Source organism: Anabrus simplex, chromosome 1 (genome assembly GCF_040414725.1).
Source record: "Anabrus simplex isolate iqAnaSimp1 chromosome 1, ASM4041472v1, whole genome shotgun sequence".
Lineage (NCBI taxonomy): Eukaryota > Metazoa > Arthropoda > Insecta > Orthoptera > Tettigoniidae > Anabrus > Anabrus simplex.
This window is the reverse complement of record NC_090265.1, coordinates 957,006,177-957,025,485: the sequence shown is the minus strand read 5'-3', so window position 1 is coordinate 957,025,485 and position 19,309 is coordinate 957,006,177. Positions and strand designations below refer to the sequence as shown.

Below are 19,309 nucleotides of genomic sequence, written 5' to 3'. Positions count from 1 at the left end.
CCTGTCGCGATTTGTGAAATCCCTCATACCTGACAGTGAAATCGAGTAAGGTACCCGGAACTGCTTTGCACCTGGACGCTCTGACCTGCAATATATATGAAAGAATATGACCAGTGTTGAAAAACAAAAAGTGAAAAGCGAGACTCGATCCAGTTATCCAGCGATTACGGAGCTTGAACGCTAACCACTCGACCACCGCCACCTCGTGCTCCTGACTGCAACGCACCGGTACACATTCGACGCGAAAATTCTCTTGCTATTTTCTTGAAAACGCTTTAATAGTACGCCTTACTATTTGCACATTATCTTGTCCTAATAGACTACTAAAAGTTTACAAAATTTGAAGATGATCCGTGATCTCAACGTCGTGGTCTGCCCTTGTTAAACACTTGTCGTGCGCTACACTGTGCTCTGGTCCTCCGCGAGTACTTACAGTTGTAAGCGGAGGGGATCGGTGCTGCGCTCTACCGCTACAACCGGATTACTCATCGGTATTACTCGCTCCGTCCCCACCTCTATTCTGTATTCTGTGCTGGTCTTGTGGGTGTGTCAGCGGTGTCAGCTCCCGGCAACTTCATACTGTGTGAGTGTGAGTATTAATTTTTGGACATTTGTACGTAACTTGGAATTATAATATCTGTAGGAAGATTAATTTATTGATTTTTGTCAGCACATTATATTCTGTGCTTTACACGTCTTATAATGCAAGTGGTATTAGAAAATTCAATTTCTACAAGTGGCTTACTTTGTTCTCTGCTTAGCTGTACTGCATGATCAATAACATCTTTTACGGATCAGTAGATTACACAGTAGCTTGATATTTACCATGATGTGTTATTGTGCATTGCCAACTTCGTAGTCTACTTTCTGATCTGTGTAAGTAACTTATGAAAATGTTTTCAAGGCTGTGCTTATTCACCTGTGAGATGACGCATTCTTTCCTTCCGTTCCATTTTCCTTTGGAATGTATGATTCATTTGTGAAGGTTGTTGAAGCCACGTAATTTTATCTATGCTCTCACAGTACACAGTGGGTTCTGAGAAAAGGTGGAGGGAGTTTCAGTATATCAGGGTCCTCTCGTCAACGTTAGTCTTCGTTTTCGTGTGGTACATTGAGGTCCGTTCTGCGGTGTACTGTATACGAGATATAAGTAGGAAGTCGGTATGCTCGATTTTTGTCTTTTACTTGGTTCACGGTGAAAAGTGCATATTGATAGATTTTGTTATGTAAAGTGTATTTTTTTAAGCTTCTGTGTTTTTTTTACAGTTCTAAGCGCCCATTAAACTTATTTCCCATCAAAATGAGTTCCCGAAAGTACTACCCAGTGCATGTAAGTGTAAAATTGCAATATTGTGGTTATAATATTCGTAAATTTTCCGCATAAGTTGTGAGCTAGTGCGTACTATAATCATTTTTTTTTTTTTTAATAGTGCAATCCAACTGTTTACCCTGCTGAGCCTTTTGATGCCAATGCAGATGCAGAAACTTTGCGTGCTGCTATGAAGGGATTTGGAACCGATGAGCAAGCTATTATAGATGTTCTAGCCAAGCGAGGAGTTGTCCAAAGGTTGGAAATTGCAGAAGCCTTCAAAACGTTGTATGGAAAGGTAAAAACTATTTCGTGCAGGGTATGGTTTTGTACCAATGTAAAAATAGTGTTCTTTTATTCTATAATTGTGGATAAGCATGAGGATTAGCCTATATTAACAGAATTGTTATATTTTAGAAACTGATAGCCGTAAAAAGAAAATTTGTTAAATGCTATTGTGTATTTCTTAGAACTTCATGCAAGTTTCAGAGGAATCAGTCTCATACGTTGTTGGAAATACGTATATTTGATAACCAAATTGCATCTCCTACGTTGAGAATGTAGACCAGGGATTTCGAACCTATGATGCATGCCATTAGGTGACACGGGAGCACAAATTCTGCGGCACGCTACACAACACACTAACATAGGGCCTACTTTAATGTTTTTAACATGTAATAAATAGGTCAAAAATCTTGCAACATAGCATTTTGTTCGGCTAAAGCAAAAATATATCTTATTCCTAAAATTTACCTGTTTTTAAAATTAAATTTTCAACGATGTTTACAAAATAAAACCATGAAACATTCATTTGAATGGATGTGTATGTAATGCAATCTAATACCTAACAAAGTCAAATGAGGGGGTTTCATGATGATTTTAAAGGAAAATAACAGATGGCACACTAGACAGTAAAAAGTAATAAACAAGACCTTAACTGACACACTAGTCGGAAATGGTTTGCCATCCCTGATATAGACTTGTGTGGCTTTCACCATCAAGTTCCCTGGCCAGCACGATGCCATGTGCATCAATGACAGGAGTTACCACCAGGGTAGCCCCACCATATAACTGTAAAAGACAGTACATTATACTAATTTTTTTAATATCCATGAACAAACAGAAATGGTCTACTTCAATAAATACACATCTTAAACTAGACCTATGCTGTACTAACCTTGTTTAGAAAATTGTCCGTAGTTCTGACATGTCCCTTTCTTGGTCCCAGGTTTGCACTTTATTTTTGGTGTCCTTCCAGGAGTTTCAACAATACTAATGAAGAGCTGATTAACAGTGTTAACATGTAGAGCTGCCCTGCATGCTGTTATCTGGGAAAGCCTCTTAACACATTCACTAAAGTCAGTGGCATGCACTGAGTCCCATCTACCCCAGCACTACTGGGACGAAGATTTTTGTACTTTCATTTTCGTATTATTCCTTACAACACTTTTTATAAAGTTTAGAAAACTGCAAACAGCTAAGTCTAGCCAAATACAGCTTTCTCGATAGTCCGCTCACTCTTCAGCAGTTCAGCACTCTCCAGTGAGCTGGATTTCTTTGCCACACAAAAGTGTGTTACCCAAGCGAAATTCAAGTCGCTGTGTTGACGCATGCCCTTGAAGCCTCCTTGTCCTGGGGAGCCGGGATGTGGGCTGTGGATCACCCTCAGGATTCACAGCGTCTCACAGCGAGAGGCCAGTTAGCTTGGTAAAGGTATGTTAGTTGTAATAGTTAACACTTGAAGTGTTCAGCGCCACACATCAGATGCTACAAGAAAAATATCAATATGTTAACAGTACAGCCGCTAGCACATCGTCTTGCTAATAAAATTAGCTGTTTTATGAGATCAATTGCAATAAAAGTATATAGGCTATTTTATTTTTGGATTTTGGCATGTATAAAGTTTTTGAGATTATTAATTGATGGCATGTGTAGAGGATTTTTTCTGTGCGCTCGGGAAAATATTTAGGTTGCCCAGCATGAACACAGACAAGCGCAAGTACAAGAATTTTGGTGCTGTACACCCGTTGTTTGCCCGTAATGGTGGTACAGACTGTGAATTTTTGTAGTGTTGTTCTTGTGTTATGGATTAAGTTTGTGTTATGGATTAAGTTTTTAAGAGTTCTGTGGGATTCTTTGTGAATATAAGAGTGTTAATCCTTAGCTTTGACAATGTGAAAGTGACTGAGGTATGAGCAATGCTAGTAATGCCATTCCTTGTGCAGCCAGTCCCTGCTATGAAGGGTGTGAATACGTTGCTCATAGGGTAGGTTGGTGCATGCATTTCAGTGTGCTTGGCAGACTGATTTGTAATAGCAACTTCTGACTCAGTGAGGAAAGCAATGGGTAACTACCTCACTCCTCATTTCCTTAGTACGCCTCTTCAGTGATGCTTAGGCCATCTATGACAGCTGATGGCAGAACTGTTGAGGATCCAACCAGCCTTAGGGCTGAAGACTGTACATACATACATACATACAATCCATCGTGAGGAATACTTTCCCATGTCTGTCATTGCTCACTCAGTTTAGGCTAGGATTTTAAGTTAAAAAGCAAAAAATCCCAGTACAATTCTGTGAAAACCATAACTGTACAATTACGATCAGTCATCGGGTTCTTTCTTTATTCGTGTCAGAAGTATCAACTTGCAGATATTTAACAAAAAGCAACAAGCAACATTGGGTGAATCTGTAAGTACATTGTTAAAATCTGCCGTAGCTTATGTTATGATGCTGCTGTGAGTACAATTTGGAAATGGTAATATGCTGGGGCTGTGATTTTTTAATTTTTTTTTTTTTTTTATTGCAGTTGGGGTACAGACGTGTTCACTGCACGCCACTGCTTAACATAGTTCTCTTAGAAGTCCACAATGTAGGGGAGAGAGGATCAATTTCTTCTTCAAAGAGAATATTCCATTTAGTGTCTGTAGGCCATCTGGTAGGTTTCAACACAATGGCACATTTTGGCAACTCCAGATAATCAGGAGAAAGAATTCTTCTTGCAATTGAATTCTTTACATTATCTTAAGTCAAATGAGGAATGTGCTAGATCAGCAATTTTTTGTGAAGATCATTACCAAAGAATTTAGGACATTTAGTAGGTATTTGTTCTATGCTGAAGCAACTGAACTCTATCGTTGAATTTTATGAGGTCATCTCTGAGGTGCGCTTTCATATACATCCCACAAGTTTGTAATCATAGGAAAAAGTTTTACGATACCTAAAATAGCAGAGAAGAGATCCTTCCTTTATGCTTGCCAGGGACCCATCAGCCCTCGCCATGAAATATTCTTACTTATAGAACAACTAGCAAGATACCCGTGCTTCGCTACGGTATTATAGTGAAATTTAGAATTATCCGCCGAAATTCGCGATCTGATTTGTTTTCTAATAGATTACGGCAAGTTTTCTCCCATTTTTCAATCTTTCTTTCCAGCAATCAATTTCGTACTTCCCAGGCTAGGTCCAGGTATTCCACCTGGTCAGTTGGGTCCTTAAATCTTTGCCATCATTTCCTATAAGCATTTTTAATATGGATCAAATCCTTCAGGAGATCCAGCGTGGTGTCGTCTTGAGTGCCTTGGCGATACTGAACCCGCGACCAGACTGCATTCTTAGTCATTACCTGTCCAGGACCCGTTTCCAGCGCGGTCCGCACATTTGACGACGGTCCAGAACATTATTATTATTATTATTATTATTATTATTATTATTCTGGACCCCACAGCAAGATGCAAGACCGCTACTTGGCGGTAAATTACATCTGCTGCCATTGTCATTGTTGAGAATGTGACCAGCACCATTGTCGCGTGTAGGCAAGTGTGCAGAATTTCTGGCGATACGAATGATCTACTTCCGTGCATTATTGACCTTATTATAGAGGTGAACAATTGAACGGTCAATCTCATTCCTAACGTTTATTTCAAATGTGTTTAAATTTGTATTTATATTCCAGGAGAATCTACTGTAATCTAAGAACATTATCCGAAGGAAAAGATTGCTCTTGAGAAACAAACCCAGGAAAGATTAAAAATGATCGGTTTATGATCAGAATAAGTACATCAAAAATCTACAGCCTGTTTGCAGTCATTCTACAGGGTCAGGAATGCAATGAATAAAGCCCTCATCTAGCGGCCGGGATAGGAAATGTGCCGGCTGCCGAAACCTGTCACACCACTCTGGGGCAATGATTAATGAATGACAAATTACATGAAATTATATTGGACAGTGTTGCTGGAATGAATGATGACAGGGAAAACCAGAGTATCTGGCGAAAAACCTGTCCTGCCTCCGTTTTGTCCAGCAAGAATGTCACATGGAGAGACCGGGCTTTAAACCACGGAACCCAGCTCTGTGAGGCCGGCGCGCTGCCGCCAGAACAACGGAGGCTCCTTATAAATACATTATGACCAGTAAAATCAATTGGTCTCACCTCCTTTTACACCCCACCGCCGTTAAGTTTATTTACCCCCCCCCCCCCAAAAAAAAAAAACTAAAAGGTGTTTTTCTTGATGTTTAAAGAAGATTCCAAGCACCATGCTTCAGGTCTATTACCTTCAGTTTTGAGATAAAAATATTTCACTTTCACACTCCTCCCCCTACCCCCCCCCCCCACCAAGTGAATTTTCTGGCAAAAAATACTTGTTTCTTTAATAGTAGAGGATCTTCTAAATACCAATTATCACGACTCTAACTTCTTCAGTTTTTTATTTGTCTCTCCTCATGAAAGGAATTCAATTCCTTTTCACTCCCGCCCCCCAAGATGATCCCCCCCACAAAATGGGTTCTTCTTTGTTCTTAAAGGAGTACCAAATACCAATTTTCACGTCTGTAGGCCCTAACAACTGTAGTTTTTATTAGATGTAAGTATTTTCATACAATTTTAAGTCAGTTAATTTTAAATTCTTTACTTTTAAAGCAGATTCCAAATATCATATTTCACGTCTGTAACATCTTCATTTTTGAGATAACAGTAGCCTAATTGAAAGAATTCAACACCATTTTGTCACTTTTAACCCCCCTCACCCCTCCCACGTCCACCCAATTGGTATTTTCGAAAACTAAAAATACACGTTTCTTTATTTTTAATAGAGATAAAAATACCATTTTTCACTTCTGTACCATGTTAAGTTTTTGAGATATACTGTATGTTTCTTTACATTTACAGGAGATTCCAAATACCACTTTTTACATCTGTAACATTCTACGTTTCTCAGATATTCTGTAGATGTAATCTTTCAAAAAATTCACCCAAATTTGTCACTCCTGTTTAACCGCCATTAATTGGATTTTCCAAAAACAAAAAAAAATGTGTTTATTTTATAAAGGAGATCCCATATACATATTTTCAGTTTTGTAATATGTTCAGTTTCTGAAATATATATATCCTCATTAAAGTCATTCAACCCACTATTCACCCTTTTAACCTGTCCTATTGGGATTTACAGATAACAAAAACAAATAAGTGTTCCTTTATTTTTAAAGCAGATTCTAAATATCAATTTTTACATGTGCAAATTTTTAAAGTTTTGAGATGTAGATACACTCATTTTAAAAATCCAACCCCTTTTCACCCCCCACCCCCACTATTTGGATTTTAAAAAGCAAAAAAAAGTTTCTTTATTTTTAAAGGAGATCCCAAATACCAATTTTCAGGTCTGTAATATCTGCAGTTTCTGAGATTTAAGCATCCTCATTAAAGGCATTCAACCCCTGTTTCACCCCTCCTATTGGGATTTTCCAAAAACAAAAAATACATGTTTCTTTATTTTTAAAGGAGATTCTAAATACCAATTTTTACATCTGTAAACTTTTCAAGTTTTAAGATGTAGATACACTTATTTTAAAAATTCACCCCCCTTTCCCCTCCCCCATTATTTGGATTTTCCAAAAATGATAAAATACCTGTTTCTTTATTTTTAAAGTAGATCCCAAATAACAATTTTCAGGTCTGTAATATCTTCTGGTTCTGAGATATAAGTATCCCTATTAAAGGAATTCAACCCGTGTTTCACCCCTTTTCAGCCCTCCTATTGGGATTTTCCGAAAAGAAAAAAATACATGTTTCTTTATTTTTAATGAAGATTCTAAATACCAATTTTTACATCTGTACACTTTTAAAGTTTTGAGATATACACTCATATTAAAATTTCACCCCCCTTTCCACCCCCTTAGCGACAGAATATCCAAAAATCCTCTCTTAGCGAGCAATATGAATGTATCCCCAAAATTTCATTTCTTTATGTCCAGTAGTTTTGGCTCGGTGATGATGAATCATTACAAGTGATAAAAATCATTTTTGTCCATATTGAAAGTTTCATGAAGTATATAGGAAAATATTTAATATTTATTTCCACCTATTCAATACAATACAAGATGTTGGTATTTAAGTTAAAACATTTTTCAAATGTGGGACATGTTTCGCCTCTTTTTGTGAGGCATCTTCAGTCACTAATCAAAACCTTATTTTTGTCAGACAGCATTTCTAAAACATTTTACAGTTATTATAAAAATGTTCATGAAAAAATCATGTGTAGTTGCAGATGTTACTTTCTGTATGGTGAAAATGTGTTGAAACTGTTGAAATAATTTGTTAGAAGTTTCATGGTGTAATACTGTAGAAATGTATCTTGATTGACTACATTTTTTAATATCATGATAGTGATGAGTCATTAGCAATATTATTTATTTATTTAGGAGCTGATAGATGAACTCAAGAGTGAGTTGACTGGAAACTTTGAGAACGCTGTTGTTGCTCTGATGACCTCTCTCCCAGAACTTTATGCTAGAGAATTACATGATGCAATAAGTGGAGTGGGCACTGATGAAGAAGCTCTTGTTGAAATTCTGTGCACCCTTAGCAACTATGGAATTAAGACAGTGGCTCAAGTTTATGAGAATTGTAAGTATTTTATGATCTAGGCTGTATAACCCTAAAGTTGTGAAGTTCCCCACAAAGTGATTCATACAATTGTTTCAAATTTTAGTGTTTGAAAGTTCCTTGGAGAGCGATTTGAAAGGCGACACTTCAGGCCACTTCAAAAGACTGCTAGTGTCGTTGTGCACTGTAAGTAACTAGCATGCAGAGATAGTAAAGTTATGTCATGATTTTGAAAGGTGTTTATTCCTGTATGTAAATTTACTGTACGAACTAAATTTATAAAAGTAAACTAAATTGTTTTAGGCCAATCGTAGTGAAGAAGTTGAGCCAGATCCCCAAGCCTCTGCTATTGCAGATGCAGAGTCCCTTCTTGCTGCAGGTTTGTTACCTTTTAGGGTATAATGTTTAATATTATATCCTTTTTCTTATGTTGCTCAAGCGTATTAAACTTGTTTGATCCATCTTTTATAGGTGAAATGCAATGGGGAACTGATGAATCTACGTTCAATGCTATTCTCGTTTCTCGGAGTTACCAGCAGTTGAACCGCATTTTCCGAGAATATAGTCGGTTGGCAGGACATGATATAGTAGAAGCAATTGAACGAGAATTCTCTGGGAGTTTGGAAGATGGCTATTTGTCGATAGGTATGTAGCGATTGTAAATTTGATTGAATTATATAGTCTCTGTGGTTAAGTAGATTTTATTTTGATGGTGATTGTTAAGAATAACATAAATATATTCTGCTGAATTGTGGAGGGCATAATTAGCTCAGTGGCATAACTGCTGGCTGCCCACCCAGAAGGCTGAGATTCGAATCGGGGTCAATCCTGGGTCGAGACTTTCATCTCACGAATCGTGTGAAGTCAGGAAAGGCATCCGGTCTCAAACCCCCGACCAAAACCAAAATGAGCCTGGATGGCTCCAGCAACCCCAGAAATATTCTATTTGACCCCTTCCGTGTAGCTCTCAGCATCATAGATCGTAGTTACCTGGCACGTAATTTATCGGCCACTTTGAGGATCCGATAAGGCTTTTACCTGCCAGGCAAGCTTTGAGAGCTGAACATTATTAGCTGTATTTATGGTGACATACAGCTTGAATTAGCTTAGTAAGTTGATAAAAAAAAAACATAATAGTGACTGGTATTGTATTGCAGTACCGTATTTTACGGCATAATCGTCGCACTTTTTATACCAAAATTTTCGAAAAAAATTGTAGGGTGCGACCATTATACGATGAATATTTAATACGAGTATTTGTATTACTCAAAAAATGTATTTATAACTAAATTGTATTTGATACAAATTTAAGATGCACGCAATACTCGCGTTTATACATCAAAATAATTAAAATAGTCTAAAACAAAATTCATAATTTTTCGCAACAATTCGGCGAACGTTTTTCCAACCTGAAAATAAAAATGAACGTATTAAGTTAATTTGTCATTAATTTGAGTATTAAAGTTAAAATATTACACTTGCAAAAAATTATCGCTTTGTTGTGAAATGCGGACTTACCGGTACGCAATTTATTCCAAATCTTCGGTGTCACTATCGCAGGTTTCGCTATCTGATGCGCCGTCCTCGCCTCTGTTAATACCAGTATCAGATTCTTCGTCTTCCTGCCACACTGCGTCATCTTCGGAACCGTCTAGTGCATTCGAAATCCCAGTCCTTTTGAAGCTCTTGGAGACTAGTTCAGGTGGTATAAGATCCCAACTCTTCTTCACCCACGAGCATAACAAGTCCAAGGGTGGACGCCTGATATTTCCGGCGGGAGTCAATTGCTGATCGCCACTCATCATCGACTCGTTGTAAAATCGACGTAAGTGGTCTTTAAAGGGTTTATTAACACATACGTCTAGTGGCTGCAAAGCAGATGTTAGGCCACCAGGAATGACTATCTGTCGTGTATGATGTAAGGCGGCAACTTTCTCCCGTCAGCTGTAATGGCTAGCATTGCCGTACATCGCAACTTCTCACTACCGCTGGTTTTCATTAATACACTCCGTGATCCTTTTAGCGCAATAGTTTTGTTGCGAGGCATATCAAAAAAGATTGGAGTCTGATCGGCATTACCGATTTGAGAAAGCAAGTACGAAGTTCCCTTGCGCAAACGTATGACAAATCGGTGAAAATTTACAATCTTGTCCGTGTAATCAGCAGGCAACTTTTGGCTTAGTGTTGTTCTCCTTCGCACTGACAGATTGTGTCGTCGCATGAACCCCTTAATCCACCCACGAGTCGCCTTAAACTGAGTTACCGGTATGTTGTGTTTGCGCGCTACCTCCTGTCCCTTAATTTGTAACATTTCATATGATACACTGCAGCCATTGTTACGTATTTCACTGACGTACCTAAACACTTCTTCGTCAATTATAGGAAACTTCTCTGTTTTAGGACCTCTAAACGCGCGTCTAGAAGGGTTTGTGCTTTTTAACTTGTTTTTTACTTTCCGCCAGTCACGCACCAACTTTTCACTCACAGAAAATTTTCTTTCTGCAGCTCTGTTCCCGTGCTATTCAGCGAAGGCAATTACGCTTAGCTTGAAGCCCGCAGAAGCCCCATAATCGCTTATAAATGCTTCACACGTTAATGTTTTGCGATATAAATGACTTTCCGTAATTGTTCACTATTAAAACAAATTATTTCTGCAAACACCCAAAACACAAATTAAAAACTTAAATTCTCACGCACACATGTCTACAGTAATCACGTAAATCTGAAACAAATAAATGCATCTGTGATCTGTCCATTCCAGAGCAGCCAATACTGTTAGGCAGCAAGGAAGCATGCAGCAATTTATCAGTTTAGCTCGTTGGTTGCGACACACTACTGTGCTTGCGCAAAGCTCGCAAACCGGAGCTCTAGCTAGCGCGGTGTAGATCTACTGTGTAGTTGACTGTATTCTGAGACGTTAAACATACGGTAATTAGGTTAATATTTCTTCCCAGTTATTGATGATTTTACATTACATTACTGACGAGTTTATAAAATAAAACTTTAATAGCATTGGATAATAATTATCTTGACTGCTTGAATAAAAGTTTTCATCCCATGCCCGGACACTTATGACGTAGTAGTAAGATAAGAGTCTAGCGATGACAACTGAGACATCGTAAATAATTCGGCTGAATAATTCCGTGGAAATCTGCGTTATCGTCTTGGATTTCACTTCATGCGCAATAACATAGGAGCCGGCCCCATGGTGTAGGGGTAGCGTGCTTGCCTCTTACACGGAGGCCTCGGGTTCAATTCACGCCCGGGTCAGGGAATTTTACCTGTATCTGAGGGCTGGTTCGAGGTCCATTCAACCTACCTAGCCGGTATTTCCTGGCGACGTTGCCGATAAGCGATAACTTACAGCCTTACGTATTTCAAATGGGAACTCATAATATGTAGGTGGTGAATAAATAGTACACTGTCTCGCGACCACGTTGTCAAACTGCCGATAGCCTACCGGTAAGCATAATATGTAGGTGGTGAATAAATAGTACACTGTCTCGCGACCACGTTGTCAAACTGCCGATAGTCTACCGGTAAGCCATGCGTCGTACATATACCGGTATTATTTATTTATACGTTGTGCAACATGTCGCAAACGTGACTGTGTTGCCAAATTGCCCATAAACCATACACGTATTTAAATTGCGCATTCATGTGCAACTTACGTTGCAGTTCCATTTACCTTTTAACCAGATTAGTGAACAAAATTTGGACGTGTGACGATTATGTAATTAAAGGTTTAAAGTCCGATTTTTGTATTGAAAATAAAGGATGCGACGATTATGCCATGAAATACGGTATTTTCATCATGAATGTTTCCCTTCAGATGCAACTGTCACACCACCCTCTCGAGTCTACACCATGTCTACACGTATGTCAAGCTTTCACAAAGAAACTCTACAAGGGTACAACATCAATATATTTGAAAATCATCTCAAATGGACTTCGAAACTTTGAAATTCGAAAATTAAAATTAGTTTTCAAACACCCAATATTATACAGCCTCAAACATTATCATAGCGCAATGACAAAGGCGCTCGCTTCATAACACAAGCTACCTAGGTTCGAGTTCTCATTTTCAGATTATTTTCATAATTAGTAGAGTATTCGCATCTGCATGTCTTTCCTCGTACAGTCTTTTATTGATAGTAGGTTTTGATTTGATTTGTTTATTTATCAAGAGTTATTAATTCTTCAATTACAGATGATATAATGCATTCAAATAATGACAATATTAACGGCACTTACTACTACTACTACTACTACTACTACTACTACTACTACTTCTACTACTACTACTAATTATAAGCAAGCAATATATAATATACACATATTTATATCAACATTAGAATGATTAGATGTTCTGTTGTATACAACTCGGAAGTGAGAGGTTTGGCAACTCCAGTCAATAAAAGAAAGCATTTGGTACTAAACAAGGCCACAGAGTTAGGTGCACAAATAAGAGTATTGTGGAGGCACAGAAGCCTGGAGACAGAATACTCAAAGGTAATAAATCAATCAGGAAGATAGATATATATATGGAAGCACATCAAAGTTCAGAAGAATGTCAGGGAGAAAAAATAACTTTGAATGTAAATCAACCTAATTGAGAATCGAACCTACGTGCCTTCGATTTTGGAGCGTGCGCCTAGACCACTCTACTACAAGAATGCTTTTTGAAACTTGGCTTAACATGGTATAAGGAAGATTTTAAACCCAAATAGGTATTGTTTTTGAAACCACATAGATTAACCACATGAAACCTTGATGTAAATTCTGTTACACTACAGACATCCCTTGTTAGGCTTGTTGATGATGATCAGTGGATGCAAGCACAGGACAGTAAGACAATTGAACAAGCAACATACATCTGATGATAGACAGCATCTCGGTTGAAAGTGAGAATTTGCTGAAAATCAGTGTAGACAAACCCATATATCGATGTCTAGTTCTGGGTAGCTACCTAGTGCTTATGCAGAGGTGGTAGCATGCAAGCCAAAGTACCAGGTGATTTACACCCTCAGGTAGTTTATCTCCTGCATAGCTGCCATCTAGTTTACCAACAGAAACCAGCCCAGAATTGTGATTTATATCTTGTTACTACTCCAAAATATATAATCATGTATAAGGGCCTTATTTTTTGGTGAAATAAAACTGTTGATTTCGGTGTTAAAACTAACACTATTTCGGTAGGTATTTCGTGAAATAAATTGTCATACTGATCGATGTTTCTTGTGAAATATTCCTTATGGTGTGGGTAAATCTAACTTAATTTTGTGATTAGGGGTTTTAAAGTGAACACTTGTAATGTATTAAATTGTTATTAAACCTTAGAACAACCAAATATACAAAATGTTGTAGAAATAAATACTGGTAGAAATAAAACCTCAAAATGAAGTTAGGCGGAAGTTAGGAATGTATACGTAGCCTACACGTTTTTGCCGGTCCCGTGGTGTAGGGGTAGCGTGCCTGCCTCTTGCCAGGAGGCCCCAAGTTCGATTCCCGGCCAGGTCAGGGATTTTTTTTCGACCTGAGGGCTGGTTCGAGGTCCACTCAGCCTACCTGATTAGAACTGAGGAGCTATTGACGGTGAGATATCGGCCCCGGTCTCGAAAGCCCAGAATAATGGCAGAGAGGATGCCTCGTGCTGACCACACGACCCCTCGTAATCTGCAGGTCTTCAGGCTGAGCGGTGGTCACAGGGCAGGCCAAGGCCCTTTCAGAGCATTAAGTGCGGTGGGGTTTGGTTTGGTTCTACATGTTTTAACATTTTGAATGACTTGTCTCCAAAGTAAAAAAAAAAACTACGCATGGTTTCAACATTATCAGGATTCAGAGTTGTGCAACAGTCAGAAAGTATGTTTTTGTAAACAAAGCAGCCCCTTTCGCTGACCACGTTAGACGTCGGAAACCATAATACTTGTGAACACTTGGTGCAAATCTTCCTAAAACTTCACTAACAATGTCTTCTCTCTTCTCTTCTATCAGACGTGCTTTCACTGCATTTTGCAAAGCCATATATCCCTGGAAGATATTCATGGATATGCTGGTGCTGCCCGGCCGGGGATGAGTAACTCAGACGGTTAAGGCGTTGGCTTTCTGAGCCCATGTTGGTAGGTAAAATCCTGGCTCAGCCCGGTGCTTAAATACGTCAGCCCCGTGTTACTAGTTTTATTGGCACGTAAAAACCTCCTGTGGGACAACATTCCGACATCTCGGGATCTCCGAAAACCGTAAAAGTAGTTAGTGGGACGTAAGAACAATAACATTACAACTCAACCAGGCGATTTATTTATTTATTTATTTATTTATTTATTTATTTATTTATTTATTTATTTATTTATTTATTTATTTATTTATTTATTTATTTATTTATTTATTTATTTATTTGCTCTTTGCTTTACATCGCACAGACACAGATAGGTCTTACGGCGACGATGGGATAGGAAAGGCCTAGGAATTGGAAGGAAGCGGCCGTGGCCTTAAAACCCCGGCATTTGCCTGGTATGAAAATGGGAAACCACGGAAAACCAGGGCTGCTGATAGTGGGGCTCGAACCCACTATCTCCCGATTACTGGATACTGCCTCTACTTAAGCGACTGCAGCTATCGAGCTCGGTGCGATTTATTTAGAATAGGCCTACTAATATCGTCATATTTTATAATAAAGTCGGTATTATTTATCTTCCCTTTTATGTTCATCCATGTCCTCATGCTAGGATTATCCAATTTTTCTATAGAAATGCTGGCTTGCATGAATGCTTTTCTTGTGTCTATTACAAATTGCTCTCTATCACTTTTCAACTCCTTTACGATGTGTAAAGTATCGCCGATTGTTATTTTCCGCTTAAAATTATGTTCATTTGCTTCATTCTTCTTCTTTTTGTGTGTTTCTGGTTCTCTACAGTATTTATCACACGTATCTCTTCGTTTTCACATAATGCGAACATTACAGTACTCACACATTAGAATCTTTCTTGCAGCATCAAATACATAGAACGCCTGACTGTTGTATTCCTCGGCCCTCGGAAAAACTGTTGTGACTTTAGTTTTCAGCATTTTTGTACTTAAATGCTGGACATTTGCTGATAAAGGTTCATAAGTGGTGAACTTTCAATGCGAAAGAGTATAATGTGCACTGCTGTATCTACAATCGATCTTGCTACAACCACAACGCCATTTGCTGTAATCGATAACAGATATTGATTTTTAATGATTGCCTTAGAGATCGCGGAACTGAATACACATACTTCCGATACACAGGACTCATCGCTTTGTGTGCATCTGTTTAGAGAATATACAGCGCTATCAATCAACTGAGAAGGAAACTACTATAGTCAAGTTCTCAAGAGCATTTAAACGTTTATTGGAGATCTTTTCCGATACGATTTCGCATTTTTCTTACCAACTGGAGTATATTTCGTGATTATTTGCGCGATTTGCGTAATAAACAGATTTTGCGATATTTCGCGAGTTCATTTCGCTAAAATATGTTACGGTACGGTACCTACAAGGTCATATAAAGGCTAGAAAGAAGATATGAAAAATTTCGTGCTTATCGCTATTACCAAAAAATACGGCCCCTAATCATGTATAATGATGGTATCTGTAGTGCTACTATAATTGAGCTTTGCCTCAGTCTTCTAGACCTTTTTCCATAAATGTTTGTCCTAACACCAGAAGTACCTTCCAAAGTAGACTCCATGTAGAAAACCGTGATTAAAAAATCTAAAGATATATTGCATTGACAGTAAATAAAGCATGGAATATTCAAAACAATCGCTGTATGCAACAGGAGTCCCATTATGGCATGTAAATACAATATTTTCATTATGATGGTGTTTTCCTCTCAAAATCAGTAATAGTTCTTTGAGGCTATTGTGCAACCAATGTCGATGTTCATATTGTAGTATTTGGGATAAGCCAGTTCTGTGTTTCAGTTAACCCATCGTAATTAGGATACACTTGATTACAGTTAAGAATTGTATTACTGATATTATATTAGATAGTATCTTGCTTGCTATATTTGTGTACGGTAACCCTTTCGATATTTCAGCATTTAACTGAATGGCAGTTTTCATTTCTGTTAGAGCATAGTAGGGTAAAGTAGTAATAATCTGTCTACACATTTAGCTTTGTTGGTAATCCTCGAGTAGTTCTTGCGATTTTCAAATTTTAATTGTAATTTTCATTTGTTTGCATGTAGTAATAACCTGTTTTAATTGTCTGAACTCTGTTTAAAATTATTGTAGTGTAGTTATTTTATTAGAAATTAGTGTGCTTATTTTATTATTGTCCAATTTTTGTGTGGTAGGAGAAATATCTCTAGAAACTTTGCTCATACTAGAATTCTGTCATAATTAGGATAGTCTTAACTGCAGTTTAGAATTGTGTAATTCTTGTGTATTCTTGTTGATATTCAGTAATTAACAGCAGTTTTCATTCTGTTAGTGTAGTGGGATAAAAATATATATGACTAAGTAGTGTTGTATTTAGTATATTAATTACCTTGTCGTGTGATCTTTGTGTATTATCCTAGACCATTTTTCTTTCCTTTCCTTAAGGAATGCAGGTGTAGGAATTGAGTGTAGCCAGACATTGAGTGTGAGGGAGCAGTTGGAAAGTTTGAGGGAGGTAATTAGGATTCTCTCATAGGACAGGAAGAAAAGTGGGCTTCCCTCAACCAATGTACAGGATACGGTAAGTGCATAGGAGGGATAGGTAGAAAAGTGGGAGATTGTAGAAGACAGGTGGTCTAATGTTTTAGGGGAAGGAAATTGCAGGCTAAGGGCTCTATTCAGGAGCAGAATTCTGGACAGGTGTTGGTGAAAAATTGGTATGAGTCACTGCAGGTAGAACAGAGGGAAGATGAACAGGGAACTGTTGCTGAGGAGTGTGGAAGTAAAAGAAAGGGAAAACATACAAAATAAAAATGTAGAGTAGAGAGGATAGTGGGGGGGGGGGGGGTGGAACACTGTCATGGGAGGTAGAAAGGAAGGATAGGGGAGATCAGGAGGGGAGGGGGTCAAATGAGGTGGCTAGGGTTAAGGCTCTGGGGCCTGTTCCACAAACAAATTTTTCAACTTTGCACTTTCCACTTTTCAGTTCTTTCAAAGTGAATCTTTCTGTTCCACCATGATCTAGGTTTTACTAAATCTGAAAAGTGATGGTGGAACAAAATCTAAACTGAAAAGTACAAAGTGAAAAGTTGTGAAGTTTGTTTGTGGAACAGGCCCTTGGTCATGCGGGATTTCATTGTTAGACATGTGGGGGAAAGTGTGTGGAGAAAAGGGAACCAGGTAGTGTTATCTATGAATTAGATTAAGGCTGATGACACACGGAGCGGTTTTCGCCGAGTCGGCAGCCGCGTCGGCCGCCGCCTGTGATTGATACACAGAGCGGTTTTTGCCGACTGTGACGAAACCACTGCCTGCTCGAACTGCATCTAAAATGACTGCTTATAAGCAGTCATCGGGTGCGTATCGAGCAGGCAGTGGACAAAACACATTAGTGAGCGTGACGTTAGGTGAGGAAGCTAGCTAAAATTACCGAAAAATAAAGGATTGTTCTTATTCTTATTCCAAAAGACTACTTACTCTATATGTCCTTTTACGTGTATATTATTGAATTTCAAAGATACTTCATGATATCTAATACAAGAATACCTACCAATGATGCAATCGCCGCGTAAATTCAGCCACGCCCGACTAGAGCGAAGCATCAAGTCAGCCTTGATTCAGCTGAATGTAATAAATCTATGGCGCTAGAGCGCGCACAAAGTCTTCAAAACGCTCGCTGCACCGCCAGCTACACGACAGGCCGAGTCGGCAAATCTGCCGCCTGTCGGCGAGCACCGCTGTGTCTGTTTCATCCCATCTGATACAATAGAAACATGCGCCGACGCGGCGGCCGACTCGGCGAAAACCGCTCCGTGTGTCATCAGCCTAAGGCAAATGTTGAGGAAAGTAGAAAAGGACATGGTGGTAGTGTTTCACGTTGGTGTCAACAACGTAAGGCAAGTATGTATAAGTACAAACATAGTTTAAGGAAACAGAGATTATCAGTGGAATGCTGTGTAGTAGGGATACTGACTGAAAAGTGATCAGTGATTTAAATACTATGGAGTGGGTATGTGGGGGGGAAAAGGAATGAGATTTCTAGATCCTAATGGGTGGGTAGGAGATCGGGATCTGCGCTCAGGTGACCTTCACTTTAACGGCACTGGTATGTATAAGCGAGGAAGTTTGCTTAGAAGGGTTAGGGGAAGGTACATTCAGGGAAACGGGGTGGACTAGGGAGTGGTGATAAGAGTACAGGAATCTGGAACTAGGGATGACATAAAAATGTTGAACTGTAGAAGTATTGTGAAGAAAGTAATATATGGTAATTAAGTAATTTAATAGATATACTTACCAGATATTCTAATAGGAATTGAATCATGGCTGAGAAATGATATAATGTATGCAGAAATTTTCTCACAGAACTGGAGTGTTTATCGTAGAGATAGGATAGGAATGATAGGAGGGGGAGGTATTCATTCTGGTGAAAGAATTTTTAAGCTACAAAAAAGTTAGAGGTGACAAATATGAAATTCTAGGTGTAAGCCCTTGCCTCTAAAAATAATAGGCTACTTGATGTTAGTGGAGTGTACATACCTGGAAAGGATGGCGCAGATGCTGATGCGGAATTATTCAATAAGATAATCAGCTTTATGGAAAGCAACATGATTGTAGCAGGTGATCTCAAGTTACCAAAAGTCAATTGGGAAGGTAATGCAAACAGAAAGCATGACAAAAAGGCAAATAAGTTAATCTGTGAAGGACAGGTGAATCAGAAAGTGATGGAACCAACTTGAAGGAAGAATATTCTGGACGTGGTGCTGGTAAAACTCTTTAGGACTGTCAGGCAGTACCATATGGCTCAGAGAGGCACGAGGTAGTTTTTAAAAAGTAATTATGATAGGTGGAAAACGGTAAATGTAAACAGACTGTGGGATGGGTTTAAATCCATTGTTAAGGAATGTGAAAACAGGTATGTTCATTTAAAGGTGGCAAAGAATGGTAAAGACCCGTTATAATATAACAAAGAAGTATAAAACTAAGGAGAAGTTGCAGG

The 19,309-nt window shown here is 38.6% G+C and overlaps 1 protein-coding gene across 5 annotated transcripts in view; it reads left to right on the top strand.

Annotated features, from left to right (window-relative positions):
* Positions 1 to 527: 527 nt before the first annotated feature.
* Positions 528 to 19,309, top strand: part of LOC136857798 (annexin B9) — a 35,347-nt gene continuing 16,565 nt past the window's right edge. For 2 of the 5 annotated variants that reach the window (XM_067136736.2, XM_067136732.2), the window contains exons 1-7: positions 528 to 583; positions 1,267 to 1,330; positions 1,431 to 1,607; positions 8,005 to 8,209; positions 8,295 to 8,374; positions 8,492 to 8,567; positions 8,660 to 8,833. In XM_067136736.2, the coding sequence (XP_066992837.1) occupies positions 1,301 to 1,330; positions 1,431 to 1,607; positions 8,005 to 8,209; positions 8,295 to 8,374; positions 8,492 to 8,567; positions 8,660 to 8,833 (742 nt within the window). In that variant the 5' untranslated portion in view covers positions 528 to 583; positions 1,267 to 1,300. The other 3 variants (XM_067136733.2, XM_067136735.2, XM_067136734.2) reach the window with 3 other exon arrangements.